The sequence below is a fragment of the Myxine glutinosa genome, chromosome 13 (assembly GCF_964187855.1).
Source record: "Myxine glutinosa chromosome 13, kmMyxGlut1.1, whole genome shotgun sequence".
In the NCBI taxonomy this organism is placed as follows: domain Eukaryota; kingdom Metazoa; phylum Chordata; class Myxini; order Myxiniformes; family Myxinidae; genus Myxine; species Myxine glutinosa.
In genome coordinates this window covers 2,141,334-2,164,191 of record NC_136273.1, presented here as the reverse complement: position 1 = coordinate 2,164,191, position 22,858 = coordinate 2,141,334, and the positions used below count along the sequence as shown (strand labels likewise).

At 39.0% G+C, this 22,858-nt stretch overlaps 1 protein-coding gene across 1 annotated transcript in view; it reads left to right on the top strand.

Moving 5' to 3' along the window:
* Nucleotides 1-22,858, top strand: part of LOC137439185 (putative voltage-dependent N-type calcium channel subunit alpha-1B) — an 856,614-nt gene that overhangs the window by 77,198 nt on the left and 756,558 nt on the right. Inside the window, exon 4 of the mRNA XM_078766934.1 lies at nucleotides 21,316-21,407. Coding sequence (XP_078623060.1) covers nucleotides 21,316-21,407 — 92 coding nt within the window. The remainder of the gene's footprint in view (nucleotides 1-21,315; nucleotides 21,408-22,858) is intronic.

The window sequence follows — 22,858 nt, the reverse complement described above, 5'->3', positions numbered from 1 at the left end:
ACTTGCATCTACCCTTCAAAACTCCCCCCTCACCCCTCTCCTTCAAAACTCCCCCCTCCCCCCTCCACTTCAAAGCTGCCCCCCACCCCTCCGCTTCTAATCCACCCCCCCTACTATCTTTCTCAAATTCTGCCCCTCCCCCCTCCTCCTCAAAGATGCCTCCTCCCCACTTCCTCTCCCTTCCATCATATACCTCCACCTCCTCCAACCTTCGACTTTGCTCTGCCCCCTCCTCAAACAACAGTCGGTTATAAATGTTGATCCTAGTACACCTTCATTTCTCCATTCACTTACATGTTAATTTCCCATCTCCCCTCACTTTTCTTCATTTCCCCTTAACACCTCTATTTCTCCCACCCTGATCTTTACGAACCTTTTACTCTTAATATCATTGATCTCTAGTAAACCACTCCCCTATTCCCTTATGAGCCTCCTAACATTTACCCTTATTATCATTTACCTATGATCCTTCTATCCTTATGAACCTTTTACTCTTAATATCAATGATCCCAAATAGACCACTCAAACATCGATCCTACAAATATTTGTTTATGTGTAGGAAATAATTTAATTCTCTTACCACTCTCTTCACCATCTAATATATTAACAAAAAAGATGTTTGAGTTTGGTTCTTTTTCAAGATATTTTAACAAAATGATAAACCTCCCTCAATGTTCTTGTCTGAGCGCCTCCTGTGCTACACACTTTTTGGTAGGCTCTATCCACTTTTTGTTAAACTCCGCCCACTTTTTGGTAAGCCCCGCCCACTTTTACTAAGCCCCACCCACTTTGTTAAGTCCCACCCACTTTATAAACTCTGCCATTGTATCATTTTCAGTTAAGACATTACATCATTTTCAGGGAATTTCCATCACATCATTTCCAGTTAAGACATGCCCAGGGAATTTCCACAGGAAATGACACACCCAGTCCTTCTTATAAAAGGCACCGACTACACAGGCTTTTTCAAACACGCTTTCTGCTTCACTTGAGAATGGACTACAGTGCTGACATGGAATGGGATAATTTTGGTATCCCTTGGAGTCCTACTACCTGTGTAGCGCTCAACCTTCAGATTGATGAACTGGACTCAAACCTCTTATCAATGGAGGTAAGTTTGTTTATTTATTTATTTAATTTTTTTTTTTTTTTTTAGGTGAGACTCGTGTAAGAGTTAACAAAGTTTATTTTAATATTCATAGAGCTTGATTTATACAAATAAAAATATTGTATTAAATTAATACATTGTTATTTTCTCCCACAGGAAATTGTATCTGAGATACGAAATGAAAATTCTACTTTTAACACAACTTGGGATAAAGTTATTTTTTTGTTTGAAGATCTTTTGAACAACCAAGACCCACAGAACGAGTTCTACCTTGATGACCCAGTCAAAGAGTTATACCTTGGAGATCCACAAAATCCTGAAAAAGAGTTTTACCATGATGATACTTATTGTGAGTTATCAAAACAAAACCCACTGAACAAGTTCTACCTTGATGAGCCAGAATACAAGTCATACATTGGAGACCCACAAATTTCTGAAAATTGGGAAAGGAGAGTTCTCCCTGATGGTCCACAGTTATACTATGTGAGACACATCATAGAAACCCTAAAAAATTGGGAAATGGGAATTCTCCCTGATAGTCCGCAGTTATACTATGTGAGACACATCATAGAAACCCTTAAAAATTGGGAAAGGGAAGTTTTCCCTGATGGTCCGCAGTTATACTATGTGAGACTTATCACGGAAACCCCCAATATTTCTGAAAATTGTGGTTCTACCTTGTAGACTTGGAAAGATGGTTATATTTTTGGAGACTCGGAATGGGGGTTTTGTTTTGATAACTCGGAATGTGATACCTATCTTGAAGGCTCAACAGGAATGTGGTTATACCTTGGGAACTTGGAAAGTTGGTTTTATTTTGGAGACTCTACCTGTGGAGTCCATCTTGGAGACTCTTTGGATTCTAAAGCAATGAACAATGTTCTTTGTTTAATGACGCTTGATTTAAGCAATATCAAGAAAGTTCGAGGAAGAAAATGCTGGAAAATTCTTTCTTCCCATTTCTACTTCTTCAAACTTGAAAGCCTTGAAAGACAGAATTGGCAGGAGAGGAAAAAAAAAAAAATGAAATGCGTATTTAAAAAAAAAAAGAAAAAAAAATTATGTCAGGGTTAGGGTGGGATTTTGAATGTGAGGGTTAGGGATGGGGTTGGGTTAGGGATGGGGTTGGGTTAGGGTGGGATTTTGAATGTGAGGGTTAGGGTTGGGGTTGGGTTAGGGATGGGGTTGGGATTTTGAATGTGAGGGTTAGAGATGGGTTGGGTTAGGGATGGGGTTGGGTTAGGGATGGGGTTGGGTTAGGGATGGGGTTGGGTTAGGGATGGGGTTGGGTTAGGGATGGGGTTGGGTTAGGGATGGGGTTGGGTTAGGGACGGGGTTGGGTTAGGGATGGGGTTGGGTTAGGGATGGGTTGGGTTGGGTTAGGGATGGGGTTGGGTTAGGGATGGGGTTGGGCTAGGGATGGGGTTGGGTTAGGGTTTGTATATTATTATGACCCACTCACACATACACACACACAAAAGTTAAGCCCCAACTGAAAAGTTGAGGGATTCTGTGTTTGGGGTTCACAGATCTCAAGAACGTATCCCCATTGTACACACAAAAGTTAAGCCCCAACTGAAAAGTTGAGGGATTCTGTGTTTGGGGTTCACAGATCTCAAGAACGTATCCCCATTGTACACACAAAAGTTAAGCCCCAACTGAAAAGTTGAGGGATTCTGTGTTTGGGATTCACAGATCTCAAGAACGTATCCCCATTACATTTTATTTATTTATTTATTATTTTCAAGGGTATTATCTGCTTACTTGTGTTTTTTGTAATTCTTGTGAGTAAAATGAACCCAAGATTTCTTCCCCATTCATATCATATAATTTGTAAGTCCATGGGACTGTATCCATTACATCAACAATTTTAAATAAGTCATTAGTCCATCTCTTTGTATAACCTTTCTCAAAATGCCTTTTCCATCTGTATATTCTTACAATATCACCAACTTTGAACTTGGACTTTCTCAAATTAATCTCCTTTTCATATTCTAATTTTGTAAATGTTTCCGATGGTTTTGATTTTGGTGATGAATGAACTGTATTATTGTAATTATCTACAATATTCTGGATTAAATATACCCATTGTTGAGAACCGAGTTGTGTGAATTTTTTATATAGTTTCTCTTTCAAAGTACGATTAAACGCTCAATAACAACTGCCTTTCCTTCATTAAAGGTGCTGTATAATTTAATACCCTTCCCCTTAAGAAATTTCATAAATATTTTGTTATAGAACTCTGTTCCCTTGTCAGTCCATAACTTCTTAGGTTTTCTTTTACTTTTACTAAATATTCCACTGAAAGCTAACATAAGACTATTACCCCTTTTGTTTTTCAAAGGAACAACCCAGGCAAATATACTCCTCAAATCAATAACGGTTAAAGCATACCTGTATCCCTTATCATTATTTAGTTCAATTAAATCAGCGGACCATATGTGGTCGGTGTATTTAGAATAAACCTTCCTTCTTTTAAACTTTGTGATTATAGGTTTATGTAATTCATTTGCCAAAAGCTCCTCAGTCTTGATGACATCATTGGAGTTTAATAGTTTTTTGGGAAATAACCAAGACCAAGTTTCAATTTAGCACTTATCATTTTTTTTACAATAAACCTATCAACTTTCTCTCTGAACGTAGGATTTCGTATCAAAGACAAATTATACAACATTTCTCTGTCTGCTTCATGTTTTTCATCCAATGTAGTGGTATTCCCATAAGCAATATCATGCTTCATACACACGTCATCAACCCTTTGAGTACCAGTTCACTGGTAATTCCCTGCTTGTCGTTAAAGGCGGCAAAAAGGGTTGGCGTCAGGAAGGGCATCCGGCCGTAAAACATTGCTTCAAAAAAGGGGACCGAAAAACAACAACAACCACAGTTCCCGAAAAAGGCCAACCCCCGCTTGCGGGGAAAAATGGCCTCTAAAGGTGGTTTTTTTTTTTTTTATACACACTTCATCAACCCTATTTATAGGTTTAGACCAAGGTTTAGGATTGTTAGCCTCATCTAATCTTTTATCCAAGTTTGTTCCTGGACCACAGAAAGAATACCCTGGAAGGTGTAATTCCCCTGGAATTCCAGTTGTTGTAAATTTACTTCCTGACAGAAACTTTTGTATGTCTCCTCCACTTTTAGGAGAGACGAATTGGCACTTTTTAGAGCCACACACTTGACATATTCCTTTTTGATAAACTCTATTATTTTTAGCTTTAACATAAGAGATATTTTTAGATTTAGTTTTCTTTTTACATTTGAGACAATAACTCATATTTATTTATCAGAAAAATTCCGACAGAGTATCAAAACCTTTTTGGTTTTTAACATATACATTTCAATCTTTATTTTTAAAACATAAAGAATCCTAAGGAATGTCTTCACTCTCTCCTCCATTTATTTACAAATAAAACGAACTAAAGTCAATAACACCAACATCATCAACCACATAATCTTTTCCTTCCTCTTCTTTATCCCCATGTTCTCATTCAAATCTCCTCCCTGAAAGTGAAGACATTGACGTCGTTATTCTTGAAAATAATATTTCCATTAGACTTTTCATTTCTTTATTTTCCTCCTCAGTGCGTTGAGTTTGATTTATTTGCTGTAATACCTTCAATCTTTTATTAATCTCACTGATTTCCATCTTTTTATATTTTTCCTCCCTCTCTCTTTGCTCCCTCTCCTCCTTCTCTCTTTTCTCCCTTTCCTCCCTCTCCTCCTTCTCCTTTTTCTCCCACTCCTCCTTCTCCTTTTTCTCCCTCTCCTCCTTCTCCTTTTTCTCCCTCTCCTTCTCCTTTTTCTCCCTTTCCTCCTTCTCCTTTTTCTCCCTTTCATCCTTCTCCTTTTTCCCCCTCTCCTCCTTCTCCCTTTCCTCCTTCTCCTTTTTCTCCCTTTCATCCTTCTCCTTTTTCTCCCTTTCCTCCTTCTCCTCCTTCTCTCTTTCCTCCTCTTCTTCAACTCCTTCCCTTTCTACCCTTGAGTTTGAACCCCAAAGAATATTATACATATACTCATCTGGATTTTGAGATATTCTTGTAACAATAATTATTTTTCTCATAATAGGATACCAATAAGATTTGTTGATGATTTCTAAAAGAGTTTTATATTTCATAACTTTGAGAAGTTCATTTTTATTTCATATTTTAAACAAGTCTCTATTTGTGGGTTTAGCAATATCAGTATAAGGCCAGTTTTTTATGACAAAATTCCCATGTATACGCTCCAAATCACAAGGTATGTAATACCGAGCACCCTTTTCTTGTAGGTATCATTGAATACAAAAATTATAATTCTCTTGTAGTCTTCTTCCTGCCATTTATGTATCAGAAATATATGTGAGATTAATATTATGACAGGTAATACCACCCCATCTTCCCACTACCAAATCGGTTTGTATTCCTCGGCTTTCTATCCTTATCTCATTCCCTTCCTTCTTTGTCATGCTAACCATCGCTATACTATCATATATTTTTCTTTTCTTAAAATCATGTGTTTGTTGTTTACTAATTGTACTTCCACATAAATCCTTATCCTCACCAAGCGGTTTATATTCTTCGTTATGAGATTGATTAAAATCATGTAGGTCATCTAAGTTTATTGAAAAAGACCAATTATATCCTAAATCAGGCATATCATACCCCCATTTATTAATTCGCATATTAACTATATGTCCTTCTTTATAAAATTCAATTGTAAGCAGATAGTTAAATTGAATGAGGAAAGGTGTATGGTCTGTATAATTAGGTGTTGTGGTTGTAAATTTTACTTGTTTAACAAAACGTGCTGTTTTATTTAAAGATATATATTGTGATAAATCACTGAATCTAATAAAGTCATTCGCATCTGTAGGGTTTGGATAATTGATTAATTTATAAGTATTTTTCATATTAATATTTTTACTTATACTATATTTTTGTCGTTCAGCCTGTGCCTTTGTGTAATAATTTGATAAATCAATATCCTGAGAGGATTCTCCAAAGATAGAACCATCTTTTCCGACATAAGTCATTTATATTAGATTAAAAATGACATCATAAAAAATTTCATTATTGTTGAGTTGAAATAATACATATAAACATAATTGGCCACAACATTTAGAATTAATTTCTTGAACTTGAAATGTTTGATAAACACCATTCTGTAAGAATTGTATTACTTCATCAGGTGGTGGCATACCATAGCTATCAAAATAATATTTATCCTGGCTATTATGAATACAAACCCAATGAGAACCATTCTGTGTGTCTAAATTAATAATAATATTCTTTGTATTCTTGGACAACTTTGTTAATTCATCTCTCATACAGATTACCACGTTATCCATTTTTAGTTTTTTACAATACTTAGCAAGTTCTATATTTGACGTTGTATTCTTTCCAAATTGTTTAAACCATTTATCCATTTATTTATGAGAAAGATATAACCCATTACCCCTTTTAGTTAGTTTAACACCCGCTTGAGCGATAGAGGAAAGCATATCTCCAACTAACAATCTAGCTTTATCAGGTAGACTTTCAAGTTTTTGAGCAAAATCCACAATTACACCACTTCCACTAATTTGTTTCTCCAACTCCTTGTTATGTCTTTCCAATTATTTTTGAGCTTTTAGTTGTGCCTTCCTTTCGTTAGCAGTTTTTACCGCTGCTGAAATACCACCAGTCAATGCTCCCGCCACACTTAAACCAGCAAATAAAGGAATTAGAAACGGGAGAAATCCTCCCTCTTGTATTGAATATTTCTTTAACATAGGTTTTGTCATTTTAATTTTAAGTGATCCAACATCATTTTGTGTTTTTACCTGCTCTCTTGTGAGTAAAACATCAATTCTTACTGCTCCTTTTCTTTGAATTGTATTAACATTAATAATACAAGGCTTTTGATTTTGAATACAAGATGTTAATTTCTTAAGATTGATTTGATTAACATATACCGGTTCTTTCCTACTCATTTATTTATGAGAAAAAAATCTATGTGATATTAATCATAACACCATTATCTGTATTAATCTGTAATTCTGTTTCTTCCAAAAGCAAACAATATGTATTAACCTCTTCACTCTCCCCTCTTTCAATGTATAGAGAAGTATCCACTGTATTAGACTTTATAGTTTCTTTTTGAGAACTCAGGTCAATTGCGTAGATCGTATAAAGTTTTTGAAACGCAACCATATCCAAAATGGGATCATTATTACCGTTGCTTTCACACACCTTTTGGTAAGACTTGTAGGCTTCCGCATAATTATTTTTTTCCCAATCAATTTCCAATCTATCTCGTGGATAAAATGTGCCATCAAGAGAAACCCGAAGTTGTTTCACCTTAGCATTATCACTCAGCGCATTATTCTTATCAGTACCGTCCTCTCCATCTGGTTTTAAAAAAATGAGCCATAGGTATCGTGGCTTTCCTTGAAGAACACCTAAATTCCAAGTGTAGGTAGTGTGTTCCAGTTTAACGTGTTGACATCTTCTTTTAAGGTATGATATATTTAGTGGTTTCTTTGAGTTAAGTCTTCTATTTAACAACTCTTCCGTTTTAAGATTAGGAGTATATTCACTGATATACCAACACAAATCATTAATAACAAATTTATTATTTTATCCAAAAGCATTTTCGGCCCCAAAAAGCAACCTTTTTACATTATCATTCCTTTGTCGTTGAAATCTAATTTTAAGACCATACAAAACTTTGTCATAATCACAACATCCAAATATACCTTTCAGAGGTACTGCTACGGTAAAACTATTCTCTGCTTTTGTATCATCATTATACATTGCCTTCCTTTGACTATAACCGGGGTCAGCATTTGTTCCCGTTGACATATCAGGAATAAAACCTTCAACAGCTCCCTTACCCATTCTATCACTAAACGAATATAGTGTAAATTTCATCATTTCAGATGTAGCAGAGACATAATCAACCACTTCAACCTCTTGTGTTCCAATATACAGGTGGACACTATCAAACATTTTCCAGAAGAAATCATTTACGAGTGTAGCATTAGTATTATTCGCAGCCATAGTGAATTTAAATTTACACAGCAAGAAACTATCAGCTATATTCAAGTAAGTTTGTTGATTATTTATTTCAAAACTTTTTGTTCCGTTTGAATTCCAGTCTGTTCCTGTTATAGCATTTACCTTAAAATAGTCTTCCTTTTTAGTGGAGTTTGAAATGATAATCGTATCATCCAAATCATAGATACTATCAATCGCTTCCATACTTGTATTTATATAGCATTAAAATTGTTGAAACCCTGACCCAAGTATTTTAATGATTTTTTGTCGTTCTTGTGAAGATAGTTGAGTTTTACCTTTTTTTATTTCTTTGATTGCTTGTAATTTATGAGACTCCTTTTGGGCATCTTTTATACTCTTTATAGCACCCGCAACTGAGCCCACGGCAGAAGCAGTTCAACCAATTAGGTCTTTATGTTTAAGAATGGTTGAACCAATACCCATTAGATTAGAGTATCAATTATCCCATCTCCTTTATTTCTAAATTGATGACCCACACCCCGTTGTCTCTTTGGTTTATAGTATCCTCTGCCAAGAAACATACCTTCACCCTTATAGTATGGTGAAAGGAACATCCCATCCCCTGTAATTATTTTATATTTTCCCAACTCGTGTTTTCTCAAAATAACCATTATTTATTTATTGAAAAACTTCACGTAGGTGAATTCTGATGGATATAATTTCATCATTAAAGGATATCATACGATTATCTTGGTCGGTTATGCTAAAACATACTCTGTATATGGTTTTTCCTGACACAGGTAAATAGACAAGATTTTTTGGTTCCATATTAAATTTATAACCAATCGGGGTTGAGTATGCACTGAATGAAAATATTGTATTTGTTCTTATTCCATCGTTATAAGCACCATCAATCAAATCACAATGAATTAATACTGAATTTATACCGGAGGATATTTGAATAACATTATCACTGTAAAACGTCCCGTTAGTTTCAATCTATTTTGAAGAGAAACCCAATAGCTCTGTAAACGATTTTTCAATCGTGAAATCAACTTTATAATTATTTTTAAGTTTAATAGTTGATTTTGAAGTGTGTTTTTGAATATCTATTGCCATATTTTTTGGTTCATCACCTTGTTGTTTCATAAGGCGAGAGATTTCAGAAGATATTTGAGAAATCTCGTAAGCACCGGGTGAAACGGTTATAGTTTTATATCCACTTCCTGGATTATAACTAAACTTGTTGTTTTTCTCTGTGATATTAAACAAGGTATTATAAGTTTCCATCGACAATAAAGATGCCTCATATTCTTTTGTGGGGTCAAGTTGTAGTGGGTAAGGGAATGAAGCTGTGTAATCACTCGTTGTGAAATTAAAACTAAGAATTGTGCCTCTCATCTTATTTAATATCTAATAAAATATCTTTGTATTGACATTTATTAATTATTTTCATATTCATCAACTGATCTAAAATGGCGGATGCTTCATTAAAACAATTGTTGTTTCCAGCCTTCTTACTACCTAACAACAATAATAGCCTGTTAACTAATTGTGATGGGTCATTTGGAAGAAAGCTAACGCCCGAACCAAGCTACTTAAAGCATCAATAATATGTTTCTCCTTCTCATTCTTCTTCCTTTTACCAGCAACAGAAACTCCATAATCAAGTGCGTTTAGCAACTCAATATACTCTCTATCTTCCTCTCTTTCCATATCAAGTGGTTCCTCAAAATATTTTGAACCGCTAAATCCGGAGTTTGTTAGAAGAAACATTAATCTTGGAGTTAATTCAACATTTGGTTGAGCAGAACTTAAGAACACCAATTTATCATTAAATATCAATAACTTTTCTTTCACAAGATGGAACTGTGCTGGTTCTTCTGTTGGAATGAGACCTGCTCTGGTTTTTGAACCCGCCGAATATTCATTGTTTTGAAGAGCTTCCACAACATAATTAGGGGGTTGATTTACCTCCTCAAGTTTCCGAAATAATCCTTCATCATCATATTCAAATTCTCCAAGTTCTTGCTCTGTCATTTGACTAAAATCTTTGAGCATTTGAAGTTTTTTTGGAGTAAATTCTACCATGGGAACTGTAGGTGAAATTGTTTGTTGAGTTTTTAAAAGTGGTTTAAAAAATTTATCTTGTTTCCTTTCAAAGGCTTCTTCACCCGTCAGTTTCTGTCTCCTTTTCTTCTTTATGTCTTCCTGTTGCTTTACAACTTTTGAAACCAACTCTTGATGTTCTTTCAACTTTCTTGCTCTTTCTTCGGTATTCATTTTCTGTATTTATTTATTGTAAAATATCATTTAATGAATTGTAAAGGTCAATGGGAAAATTTTCCTTTTCTTCGTCATTATAGTAAATGTGTTGAAATAAATCCTTTTCTTTAAATATTTCATCAAATTCTTTTTGGTATTAATACGAGTTGTTATTTCTTCTTCACTAATACTTGTATCTCTGCTTTTCATACGTTTGCGTTGAGTCTCCTCATCGATATCAAAACCGAATGATAAAATCTTAACTCCATCACCATGCAAATGTTTAATAATTTGTCTCATTCCTTCAGGATTAGTTTCTAAAATCCCAAGACCATTAGATTTTACTTTATTTAACTCACTCTTACAATGTGAATATTTTGTAGAACCAAGAGAGACCTCCTCAAATATTTGACCTCCGTTCCTCAATCGCATATGTTCCTCCATTGAAATGTTGTAATAATCTTTCCCTTCTACTTCTCCTGGTCGCATTGCTCTGGTTGTGGTACCCACAAAACGAATCATAGGGTTCGTTTTGGGCATCTCGTTTAGCCTCATCTATCATCATCTCTTATCTTCCCCCATCCAAAACCTTGATCTTTTCTACCCCTGCTAATTTCAGCCCAAGATCCACTTTTTTGAAATACCGACTTCTTTCCTGGAAGTCCTCGGAGTGTCCATGTGTTTTATACCTTTCCCATCCTCCCCCCCCCACCCCCCACCCCTCTCCCTCTCACAGATCTCACGATGTACCTGTTATCTTCTGTTGTACTTGTGTACTTCCCTCTCTCTCCCCATCTTGTCTCCCGCTGCCTTTATCATATGTTTCATGTGTCAGTTTGTTTTTTTGTTATTTAATGCTAGCTCTTACACGAGCATCGATCTACTATACAAAAAAAAAGAAGGAAAAAAAAATGCCTCTCCTGAGTTTGTAAAACGATTGGAGAAAGACTGTGTTCGATTAACCAAGATAATGGGAAAAACCTATAAGCCAATGTGCTTAACAAAAGAAGAGAAAAGGAAATTTAGGAGAAATAATATCTGTCATATTTTTGAGGACAATCGTGAAGGACCAAAGGTAAGAGACCATTGTCATCTCACTGGTAAATATAGAGGTCCGGCTCATCAAAGTTGTATTCTCAATTTTAAACTTCCCAATCTCATTCCAGTCTTTCTTCACAACACCGCTCACCATGATACACATCTACTTATAAAATAATTGAGTAAAACCAATGGAGACATTTCAGCCATTCCTAACACAAACGAGAAATACATCTCATTCACAAAAATAATTCATACATCTCCCATAACTCATCAGATTTCTTGACATTCAAATTTATGTCAAGTCCATTATCTGACTTGGTATCAAATGTTAACAACTTTCCAAATTTAAATCACATTTTTCAATTCAAGTAGAGATTGAACTCCATTCACAAAAGGGTATATATCCTTATTATTATATGGATTCATTTGAGAGGTTTAAAGAAACACAACTTCCCTCTAAAGTGAATTTCTATCATGAGTTAAATAAAAGTCAAATAACTGATAAAGATTATACTCAAGCACAAAATATTTGGAAAAAGTTTAATATAAAGAATCTTAGGGAATATCACCATTTGTATCTTAAAACTGATGTTCTTTTATTGGCTGATATATTTGAACTTTTAGAACCGTCTGTCACAATAAAAATTCCTATGGTTTAGACCCCGCTCATTATTACACAGCCCCAGGAATATCTCAAGTTGTTCAAAGAGATATGCCAAAGCAAACAACAAATACACTACATGACCAAAAGTATGTGGACACCCAAACATATGTGGACACACATCTCATTCCAAAATCATGGGCATTAATATGGAGTGGTCTCCAATTGCTGCTAAAACAGCCTCCATTCTTCTGGGAAGGCCTTCCACTAGATGTTGGAACATTGATGCGGGGATTTGCTTCTATTCAGCCACAAGAGCATTAGTGAGGTTGGGCGATTAGGCCTGGCTCACAGTCAGCGTTCCAATTCATCCCAAAGGTGTTTGATGGGGTTGAGGTCAGGGCTCTGTGCAGACTAATCAAGTTCTTCCAAACCGATCTCGACAAACCATTTCTGTATGGACCTCACTTTGTGCACGGCGGCATTGTCATGCTGAAACAGGAAAGGGCCTTCCCCAAACTGTTGCCACAAAGTTGGAAGCACACAATTATCTAGAATGTCATTGTATGCTGTAGCATTAAGATTTCCATTCACTGGAACTAAGGGGCCAAGCCCGAACCATGAAAAACAGCCCCAGACCATTATTCCTACCAAACTTTACAGTTGGCACTATGCATTCGGGCAGGTAGTGTTCTCCTGGCATCTGCCAAACCCAGATTCGTCCGTCAGACTGCCAGATGGTGAAGCGTGATTCATCACTCCAGAGAACACGTTTTCACTGTTCCAGAGTCCAATGGGGGTGAGCTTTACACCACTCCAGCCAACGTTTGGCATTGTGCATGGTGATCTTAGGCTTGTGTGTGGCTGCTCAGCCATGGAAACCCATTTCATGAAGTTCCCGACGAACAGTTGTTGTGCTGACGTTGCTTCAAGAGGCAGTTTGTCACTCGGTAGTGAGTGTTGCAACAGAGGACAGACGATTTTTACGCGCTTCAGCACTTGGCAGTCCCCTTCTGTGAGCTTGTGTGGCCTACAACTTCACGGCTGATCTGTTGTTGCTCCTAGACGTTTCCACTTCACAATAACAGCACTTACAGTTGACCGGGGCAGCTCTAACAGGGCAGAAATTTGACGCACTGACTTGTTGGAAAGGTGGCATCCAATGACGGTGCCACTTTGAAAGTTACTTAGCTCTTCAGTATGGCCCATTCTACTGCCAATGTTTGTCTATGGAGATTGCATAGCTGTGTGCTTCATTATATATACCTGTCAGCAATGGGTGTGGCTGAAACAGATGAATCCACCAATTAGAAGGGGGGTCCACATACTTTTGGTCATGTAGTGTATCTTCCTAACTATAATGCTAAAAAAGATAGTTCTTACTTGATGTATTATGATGCTAACAATTTGTATGGATGGGCTATGTCTCAATCTTTACCTTATGAAAAACTTAAATGGGTAAAAGAAAAGAATTATGAAAAAGTTTTACAAGACATCGTTGTATCTTCTCACAAATAATTAGACAAAGCGAAAGTTGGGTATTATTTTGAGGTTGATTTGAAATATCCAGAAGAACACAACAAACACAAAGACCTGTCCTATGCCCCTGATAAAGAAAGTCCAAGAAAAAAATGGCTTAGCAGTTATCAGCAATCATTTCTTACTAAAAGCAAACCAACAGAAAAATTACTTACAACATTATATGACAAAGGGAATTATGTTTTACATCAAAGGAATTTAAGACAATTTTTTATCTGCTGGTTTGAGAGTGAAGAAAATTCATAGAATTTTAGAATTTAAACAAAGTCATTGGTTAAAGACCGATATTGATTTTAATACAAAAAGGAGACGGAAGCAAAAACAGATTTCGAGAAGGCCTTTTATAAATGAATGAATAATGCTGCATTTGGAAAGACTATGGAAAATGATAGGAATAGACAAAACATAAGACTTGCACATCTTAAATTTTGAATAAATTGAGGGTTTATAGGATAATGAATAAAGTGAGTGTTTATGGGATATTTAATAAATTGAGGGTTTACGTGATATTTAATAAATTGAGGGTTTACGTGATATTGAATAAATTGAGGGCTTATGTGATATTGAATAAATTGAGGGTTTACATACAACAACACAACATGCATTTTAAAAGGCCATTTTCCCTGCTAGAGCGGGGGTTAGCCTTGCGGTCCCCATGACAATCTTCTCCATTTTGCCCTATTTTCTGCATCTCTCCTTGTTAACCCCCTTGCCCGCATTTCTTCTTCCACCATCTTTAGCCAAGTCTTTCTCGGTCTTCCCCGTCTTCTACTTCCTTCTACATTCATTTCCATCACTCTTCTCAACCAGTCACTTTCATCCTTCCTCAACACATGACCAAACCATCTCAACCTGTTCCTCTTCACAGCATCAATCACAGGCTCTATTCCCATCATCTTTCGCAATTCATCATTTGTCTTCCTCTCTCTCAACGATACTCCGCACATCCGTCGAACCATTCGCATTTCCACCCTTTCCAACCTTCGTTGCTGCTCTACGTTCATTACCCATGTCTCGCTCCCATAAATCATAACACTTCTCACACATGCAGCATACACCTTTCCCTTCAGCTTCAACGACACTCCCCTCATCATCAGCACGCCACTCAATTCCCGAAACTTCTTCCATGCACATCTCACTCGAGCAACCGTTGCCGAGTCTGATCCACCTTCTCCATTCAGCATGTCTCCGAGGTAGCAAAATGTTTTCACACCTTCCAGCTTCACACCGTCTCCAAGATCCAACTCAACATTTCCTCCATCTGCAGCTCCCTCTGTGCACACCTTACATTTGAATGTAGCTGCCACACTGGTTAATGACCCTCTCAGACCACTACATTTTTGATGAACCCACTCAGCGCACATTGTACACTGAATGGAGTTCACTCCGACACCCTTCCTACACACAGCACAGGGCCACTTCCCAGTTCTTTCCACCTCACCACATGCTTTACCACTTGCCATCACCTTCGTCTTTCCGATATTCACCTTCAGACCTTTTGTCTCCATACATTCCTTCCACGTGTTCATCTTTTCCTTCAGTCCATCCATACTTTCCGCAATCAACACCAGATCATCTGCATACAACAACTCCCACGGTAAACCCTCCTTTACGTTCTGAGCCAGCACCTCCATCACAGCTACAAATAGTAGTGGACTTAGTACCGACCCCTGATACACTCCCACCTTCACCTCAAACTCACCACTGTTCCCGTCCTTCGTCCTTACAGCTGTGCGCGCTCTTTTGTACATTGCCATCACTACTCTGATCAACCATTCCTCCACTCCTAACTTCCTCAATGCCCATGTCAATACTTTGCGTGGAACCCGATCGAATGCTTTCTCCAGATCAACAAACCCAAGAAACAACTTCTTCCTCTTCTCCATGTACTTCTCCGGGAACTGCCTCACAATGAAAAGCGCGTCTGTCGTTCCTCTTCCTGGCATAAATCCAAACTGCATTTCGTCGATCTTCACTTTCTTCCTTATCCTCCTCTCCAACACCCTTTCCAATACCTTCATTCCATGCTCCAATAACTTTATCGCTCGGTACGAGCCACACTCCAGAGGGTCACCTTTCCCCTTGTATAGAGGGACGAGGGTACTCAGTTCCCAATCCACTGGAATGCGGCCTTCTTTCACCACCAGATTACAGATCTCTGTCATTCTCTTCACACCCCAACTTCCTGCTGCCTTCAACATATCTCCCACAACTCCCGTCGGCCCTCCCGCTTTTCTACCCTTCATTGCTTTTATCGCTTCCTCAACTTCCTTCTCAGTTATCTTCTCTGCCGGTCCTAAAACTGGGTTACTCTCTTTGTTGCCATCCCATTCATTCTCTGTATTCAACAGCATTTCCATATATCTTTTCCATCTTCCTTTAATTCCATCTGGGTCGACAACGATTTGTCCCACTTCATCCTTCAAGCAGCTCACCCCCATCACATCACACCTCTCTTTCGCTATCTGCTTTGCAATCCTGAATACCACTCTCTGACCCTCTTCCGAATCCAAGCGTTCTCCGAACATTTTCCTACATGCCTCCTGCGCCTTTGCTACCTCTTTCTTTGCAGCCTTCCTGGCTGCCTTATAACTTTCATGCTCTGCTGTTTCTGCTCCCGTACCCTTCGCCTTCTGCCACTCCTTGAACTTCTTCCTCTTCTCGTCAATCCTCTTTCCAACTTCATCATCCCACCACCATGTTTCCGAGTGCCTCGGTGGTCCTTTTGTCCATCCACATACCTCACCAACGGCTCCCAACAGACTAGCTTTCATTGACATCCAACCACTTTCAAGCTCAACCACATCATCCTCGACCCTACTCAGCCTCTCTTTTAATGCCTCCCTTACTGTCACCTCTTTCAACCTCCACACCTTCATTCTCGGTTGGTACTTCACCCGCTGAGCTCTCCTCGCACCTTTCACCCTTACGTCGCAGACAACCAAGTGGTGCTGTGAAACAGCCTCCTCCCCCGGGATCACCTTTGTGTCTCGGAGGTGCCCCCTATCTCGCCTACGCACCATCAGGTAGTCAACGGTTGTCGTCGACCCACCTGACGTGTATGTAACAAGCTTATTATCCTCTTTCTGGAACTGAGTATTACAAATCAACAAATCAGCTCCATCAGCAAACTCCAAAATCCTTTCACCTTCTCCATTTCTCACTCCATATCCGTAACCCCCATGAACTCCGTCAAAACCATCCATACTCCTTCCGACATGTCCATTTAGGTCTCCTCCTACCACAACAACTTCCTCATCTTTCACGTTTTCCATCAGCTTCTCTATCGCACACCAGAACGTGTCCTTGTCTTCATCACTCCGACCAACCTACAGAGGATATCCCGAGATGACGTTCACCAAGAGCTTTCCAATCATCATTTAAACCATCATCAACCTATCACTCACTCTAGTCACACTCACCACACTGTCTACAAACTCCTCAGAAAACAGGACACCAACACCATTCACGCCCTCCAGGCACCCTTGCCACACAAACTTGTATTTCTGTCCCTGCCTACCCTTCACCATTCTCACACCACTTCCCTTCCATCTCGTCTCTTGCACACAACATATGTCCACTCTTCTTCTGACCAATACTTCCACCACTTCTCCTGATCTCCCTGTCATTGTCCCTACATTCCATGTCCCAAACCTCAGAAACCGATCTCCACTTCGGGCTGTACCCTGCCCACATGTAGTTGTAATTGTCATGGTTCTCTTTTTGAGGCAATGTTTTTTTTATGGCCGGATGCCCTTCCTGACGCCAACCCTCTTAGTCGCCTCCTACGACACGCAGGGATACGGCGTACCTATTCTTATCCAGGGTATACACTGGGAAACGTTTAAAACATGGAAATCCTGGGGGGGGATCACCGCTGCGGTTTAAACATATTTAAATAAATATTTAAACAAAACCATGAAAACAATCTGGGAAAAGTCTCTAAGTGAGAACGTGGATTTGAGAAAGCAGGAGCAGAGGTGAAAGAACAAACGAGAATATAGGGGGTGAATATAGGGGGTGGGGCACAAGTCGAGACGAGGAGGCCGCACGAGACACCAGGCCGCACGAGGCGCGGACAAAGAAACGACTAATTACACACAAATTTGCAACAACTACAAAACCAAAACCAAATAGAAACACACAATAACACATACACAACAAAATACGCAGTGGAAAAGGGAGGGGGAGGGGGTTAAAGGGAGGGGGAGGGGGGAGGGCGAAAAGGGAGGGGGAAAAGGGAGGAGGAAAAGGGAGGGGGAGGGGGGAAAGGGAGGGGGAGGGGGGAGGGGAGAAGGGGAGGTGGTAGGGTGGAGGGGGAAGGGAGGGGGAGGACGGAGGGGGGAGGGGGAAGGGGGAGGGAGGGGGGAGGGAAGGGGGAGGGAAGGGGGAGGGAAGGGGGAGGGAAGGGGGAGGGAAGGGGGAGGGAAGGGGAGGGCCAGTCAACAATGACGTGGCAGTTCTCATGGACAGAGAGCAGCACAACAATCGCGATATCGTCCTGCATCTTCGCAACAGCACGAAGCGGATTTTGGAGACTCACCGATCCTGTGACCCACGCCCTCCAGTACCGGCGTTGCCGGGCGGGGGAAGGGAGACCCGTACATTCGCCCTCTCGACTCAAGCTCACTCGGACAAAAGCCTCGCACAAATTACACCGTGAAGGCCCAATGGTCATGTCTATGCCACAAATCAAGTACGTGAGCGAGTCGGGCGCACTGAATTGAAAATATATAGAATGCTCATACTCCATGAAAACTGAAGCCGCCGTGTCGCCATCTTGGTCAGCATGACTCGGCCAACTCACTTCGCGGATCTCGTTTGTAGGTGGAGGATCGTGTCTCGAGGGTCTCCTCTCGCCTCCCCTATATTGAAAATATATAGAACGCTCATACTCCGTGAAAACTGAAGCCGCCGTGTCGCCATCTTGGTCAGCACGACTCGACCAACTCGCTTCGCGGATCTCGTTTGTTTTGAACGTGTCCCAGATTTTAAAAGCCAGACAACTGTTAAAATGCCATTTTGTGCGGCAATAAACTGCTCCAATCGGTTACGGAAGGGTTGTGGAAAGACGTTTCACAGCTGTTTCAAAGACATTTAATTCATATCGCACAAAATCGACACAAAACACGATCACACAAAAGGTGAAAAAACGCAATCGCTTTTCGCTCTGAATTACGTGCAAACGTGTGACGGGATGGAACATCACGTGATCGCTCTGAGCGAATCAGTCTGGCGGCGGGAATGGAACATCACGTGATCGCTCTGAGCGAATCAGCGAGCTGCTCTGGCACCGGCTGAGATTAGCGGGTACTTCGCTGAAATGCGCTGAGGTAAATATGAATAAAAAATATGGATCTCGTCAAATATGGTCTCAGCCATGTTCGTCCCAGGCTCAATGGCCATGTCTATGCCAAATATCAAGCACGTGAGCCTCTCCGTTTCGGAGTCTATCGGTAACATTACACACACACACACAAACTGTGTTTTATATATATATAGATTGAATAAAATGATGGTTTACGTGATATTGAATAAATTTGGGGTTTATGTGATGTTGAATAAATTGGGGGTTTATGTGATATTGAATAAATTGGGGGTTTATGTGATGTTGAATAAATTGAGGATTTATGTGATATTGAATAAATTGGGGGTTTATGTGATATTGAATAAATTGGGGGTTTATGTGATATTGAATAAATTGAGGATTTATGTGAGGTTGAATAAATTGAGGGTTTACTCGACATTGAATAAATTGGGGGTTTATGTGATGTTGAATAAATTGGGGGTTTATGTGATGTTGAATAAATTGGGGGTTTATGTGATGTTGAATAAATTGAGGATTTATGTGATATTGAATAAATTGGGGGTTTATGTGATGTTGAATAAATTGGGGGTTTATGTGATATTGAATAAATTGGGGGTTTATGTGATGTTGAATAAATTGAGGATTTATGTGATATTGAATAAATTGGGGGTTTATGTGATATTGAATAAATTGGGGGTTTACGTGATATTGAATAAATTGGGGGTTTATGTGATGTTGAATAAATTGGGGGTTTATGTGATATTGAATAAATTGGGGGTTTATGTGATGTTGAATAAATTGAGGATTTATGTGATATTGAATAAATTGGGGGTTTATGTGATATTGAATAAATTGGGGGTTTATGTGATATTGAATAAATTGAGGATTTATGTGATATTGAATAAATTGGGGGTTTATGTGATGTTGAATAAATTGAGGATTTATGTGATATTGAATAAATTGGGGGTTTATGTGATATTGAATAAATTGGGGGTTTATGTGATGTTGAATAAATTGAGGATTTATGTGATATTGAATAAATTGAGGGTTTACTCGACATTGAATAAATTGGGGGTTTATGTGATGTTGAATAAATTGGGGGTTTATGTGATGTTGAATAAATTGAGGGTTTACTCGACATTGAATAAATTGGGGGTTTATGTGATGTTGAATAAATTGGGGGTTTATGTGATATTGAATAAATTGAGGGTTTATGTGATATTGAATAAATTGAGGATTTATGTGATATTGAATAAATTGAGGGTTTACTCGACATTGAATAAATTGAGGATTTATGTGATATTGAATAAATTGGGGGTTTATGTGATGTTGAATAAATTGAGGATTTATGTGATATTGAATAAATTGGGGGTTTATGTGATATTGAATAAATTGAGGGTTTACTCGACATTGAATAAATTGAGGATTTATGTGATATTGAATAAATTGAGGGTTTACTCGACATTGAATAAATTGGGGGTTTATGTGATGTTGAATAAATTGAGGGTTTACTCGACATTGAATAAATTGGGGGTTTATGTGATGTTGAATAAATTGGGGGTTTATGTGATATTGAATAAATTGAGGGTTTATGTGATATTGAATAAATTGGGGGTTTATGTGATATTGAATAAATTGAGGGTTTACTCGACATTGAATAAATTGAGGGTTTGTGGGATGTTTTAAGGTATAAATGAAATTACTGTATCTTTCTTGGTCATATTTCTACCTTTCCGCATTCTCAGCCTGGAATGGAAATCTTACAACCCCCATACTGTTTCCTAACGCACAAGCATGTCAAGTGCGAGGACCAACGTGAATGAGGATGCTTTATTTATGTAAACATATCGCTCTCTCTCCCCATCTTGTCTCCCGCTCCCTTTATTGTATGTTTTGTGTATCCATTTTTTTGTCATTAATGTTAGCTCTTTCACGAGCCTCGATCTTGCATAGAAAAAAAAAAAAAAAAAACTCATTGTTGATTTATTCCTTCGTATCAAATTGTATTTACCTGCTAATCCAAAGAATTAGCAGATGGAGGAATAATATTTATTATTGATACAAGTATATATTATGATGCAAAGGTGAACTGATTAGATTTTAGCATCAAAAGGTCAAAGGTCAGAGGTGATGTATGGTGAAAATGTGGTTATGGATGTACGGATTTGAACTAAACCAAGTGTCGTACATGTACCATGATACATATGTACAGAGTGGAGATTGAGGTGAAATAGTCTTGTGGTTTATGGTCAAAGTTTGAGTAAAGAAAGACTTAATGTGGATCGAGGCAGATTGGTCGACGTGACGTCCAACTATGTCTCGTTTTCTTTCATTAATCATCACATTCGTACTTGTAAATACCATTCTCCATTCCAATTGGCTTCTCTTTTGGGGTTTTTTTTTGTCTCGCCGCTCTTCATTTGGTGATCTTGTGCTACTTGTTTTTCTTCCACTTTTTCTCTGTGGGCGACAGGGTCATGGCAAAGATTGGTTCGCACTTTGACCTGCGGACCCTGCGGGCAGTACGAGTTCTGCGACCTCTCAAGCTGGTGTCTGGCATCCCCAGTATGTTTATTACATCTATTACATCAAACATGAAACATCACATTACCCTACATTTTGGTCCAAACTACCACGTCGGCAGGGAAAGACACAGTTTCACATCACAATATTGCATGAGGCCAGGGTTCCTTGTGCAAAATGACTGAATTATAGATCAAGCTCATTTGAATAAGAAGAAGGACTTGGCTCTTTGAGATTACAAACACATTGACTCGGATAAATCAGCATGGTAACTGAAATAAGGAGCAGGCTGGTGGAAAAGGAGCAAGTTCACTAGGATATTGTGCTCAGCAATGTGGATACAGAATAGGCTGGAGTATGCTGACTGGGATATGGAGTGGGCTGGCTGGGATATGGAGTCGGCTGACTGGGACATGGAGTCGGCTGACTGGGACATGGAGTAGGCTGACTGGGATATGGAATTGGCTGACTGGGATATGGAGTGGGCTGACTGGGATATGGAGTGGGCTGACTGGGATATGGAGTCGACTGACTGGGATATGGAGTCGGCTGACTGGGATATGGAGTCGGCTGACTGGGATATGGAGTCGGCTGACTGGGATATGGAGTCGGCTGACTGGGATATGGAATTGGCTGACTGGGATATGGAGTGGGCTGAATGGGATATGGAGTGGGCTGACTGGGATATGGAGCGGGCTGACTGGGATATGGAGCCGGCTGACTGGGATATGGAGTCGGCTGACTGGGATATGGAGTCGGCTGACTGGGATATGGAGTCGGCTGACTGGGATATGGAGTCGGCTGACTGGGATATGGAGTCGGCTGACTGGGATATGGAGTAGACTGACTGGTTTTATACACCACATCTCTGTTATTACCCTGCACTCACATTCAAGTGAATAAGAAATACACCACATCTCCGTTATTAACCTACACTCACAATCAAGCGAATAAGAAATACACCACATCTCCATTATTACCGTACACTCACATTGAAGCGAATAAGAAATACACCACATCTCCGTTATTACCCTACACTCACATTCAAGCGAATAAGAAATACACCACATCTCCGTTATTAACCTACACTCACATTCAAGCGAATAAGAAATACACCACATCTCCGTTATTACCCTATAGTAACATTCAAGTGAATAAGAAATGCATCACATCTCCGTTATTACCCTACACTCACGTTCAAGCGAATAAAAAATACACCACATCTCCGTTGTTACCCGACACTAACATTCAAGCGAATAAGAAATGCATCACATCTCCGTTATTACCCTATAGTAACATTCAAGTGAATAAGAAATGCATCACATCTCCGTTATTACCCTACACTCACGTTCAAGTGAATAAGAAATGCATCACATCTCCGTTATTACCCTACACTCACGTTCAAGTGAATAAGAAATGCATCACATCTCCGTTATTACCCTACACTCACGTTCAAGTGAATAAGAAATGCATCACATCTCCGTTATTACCCT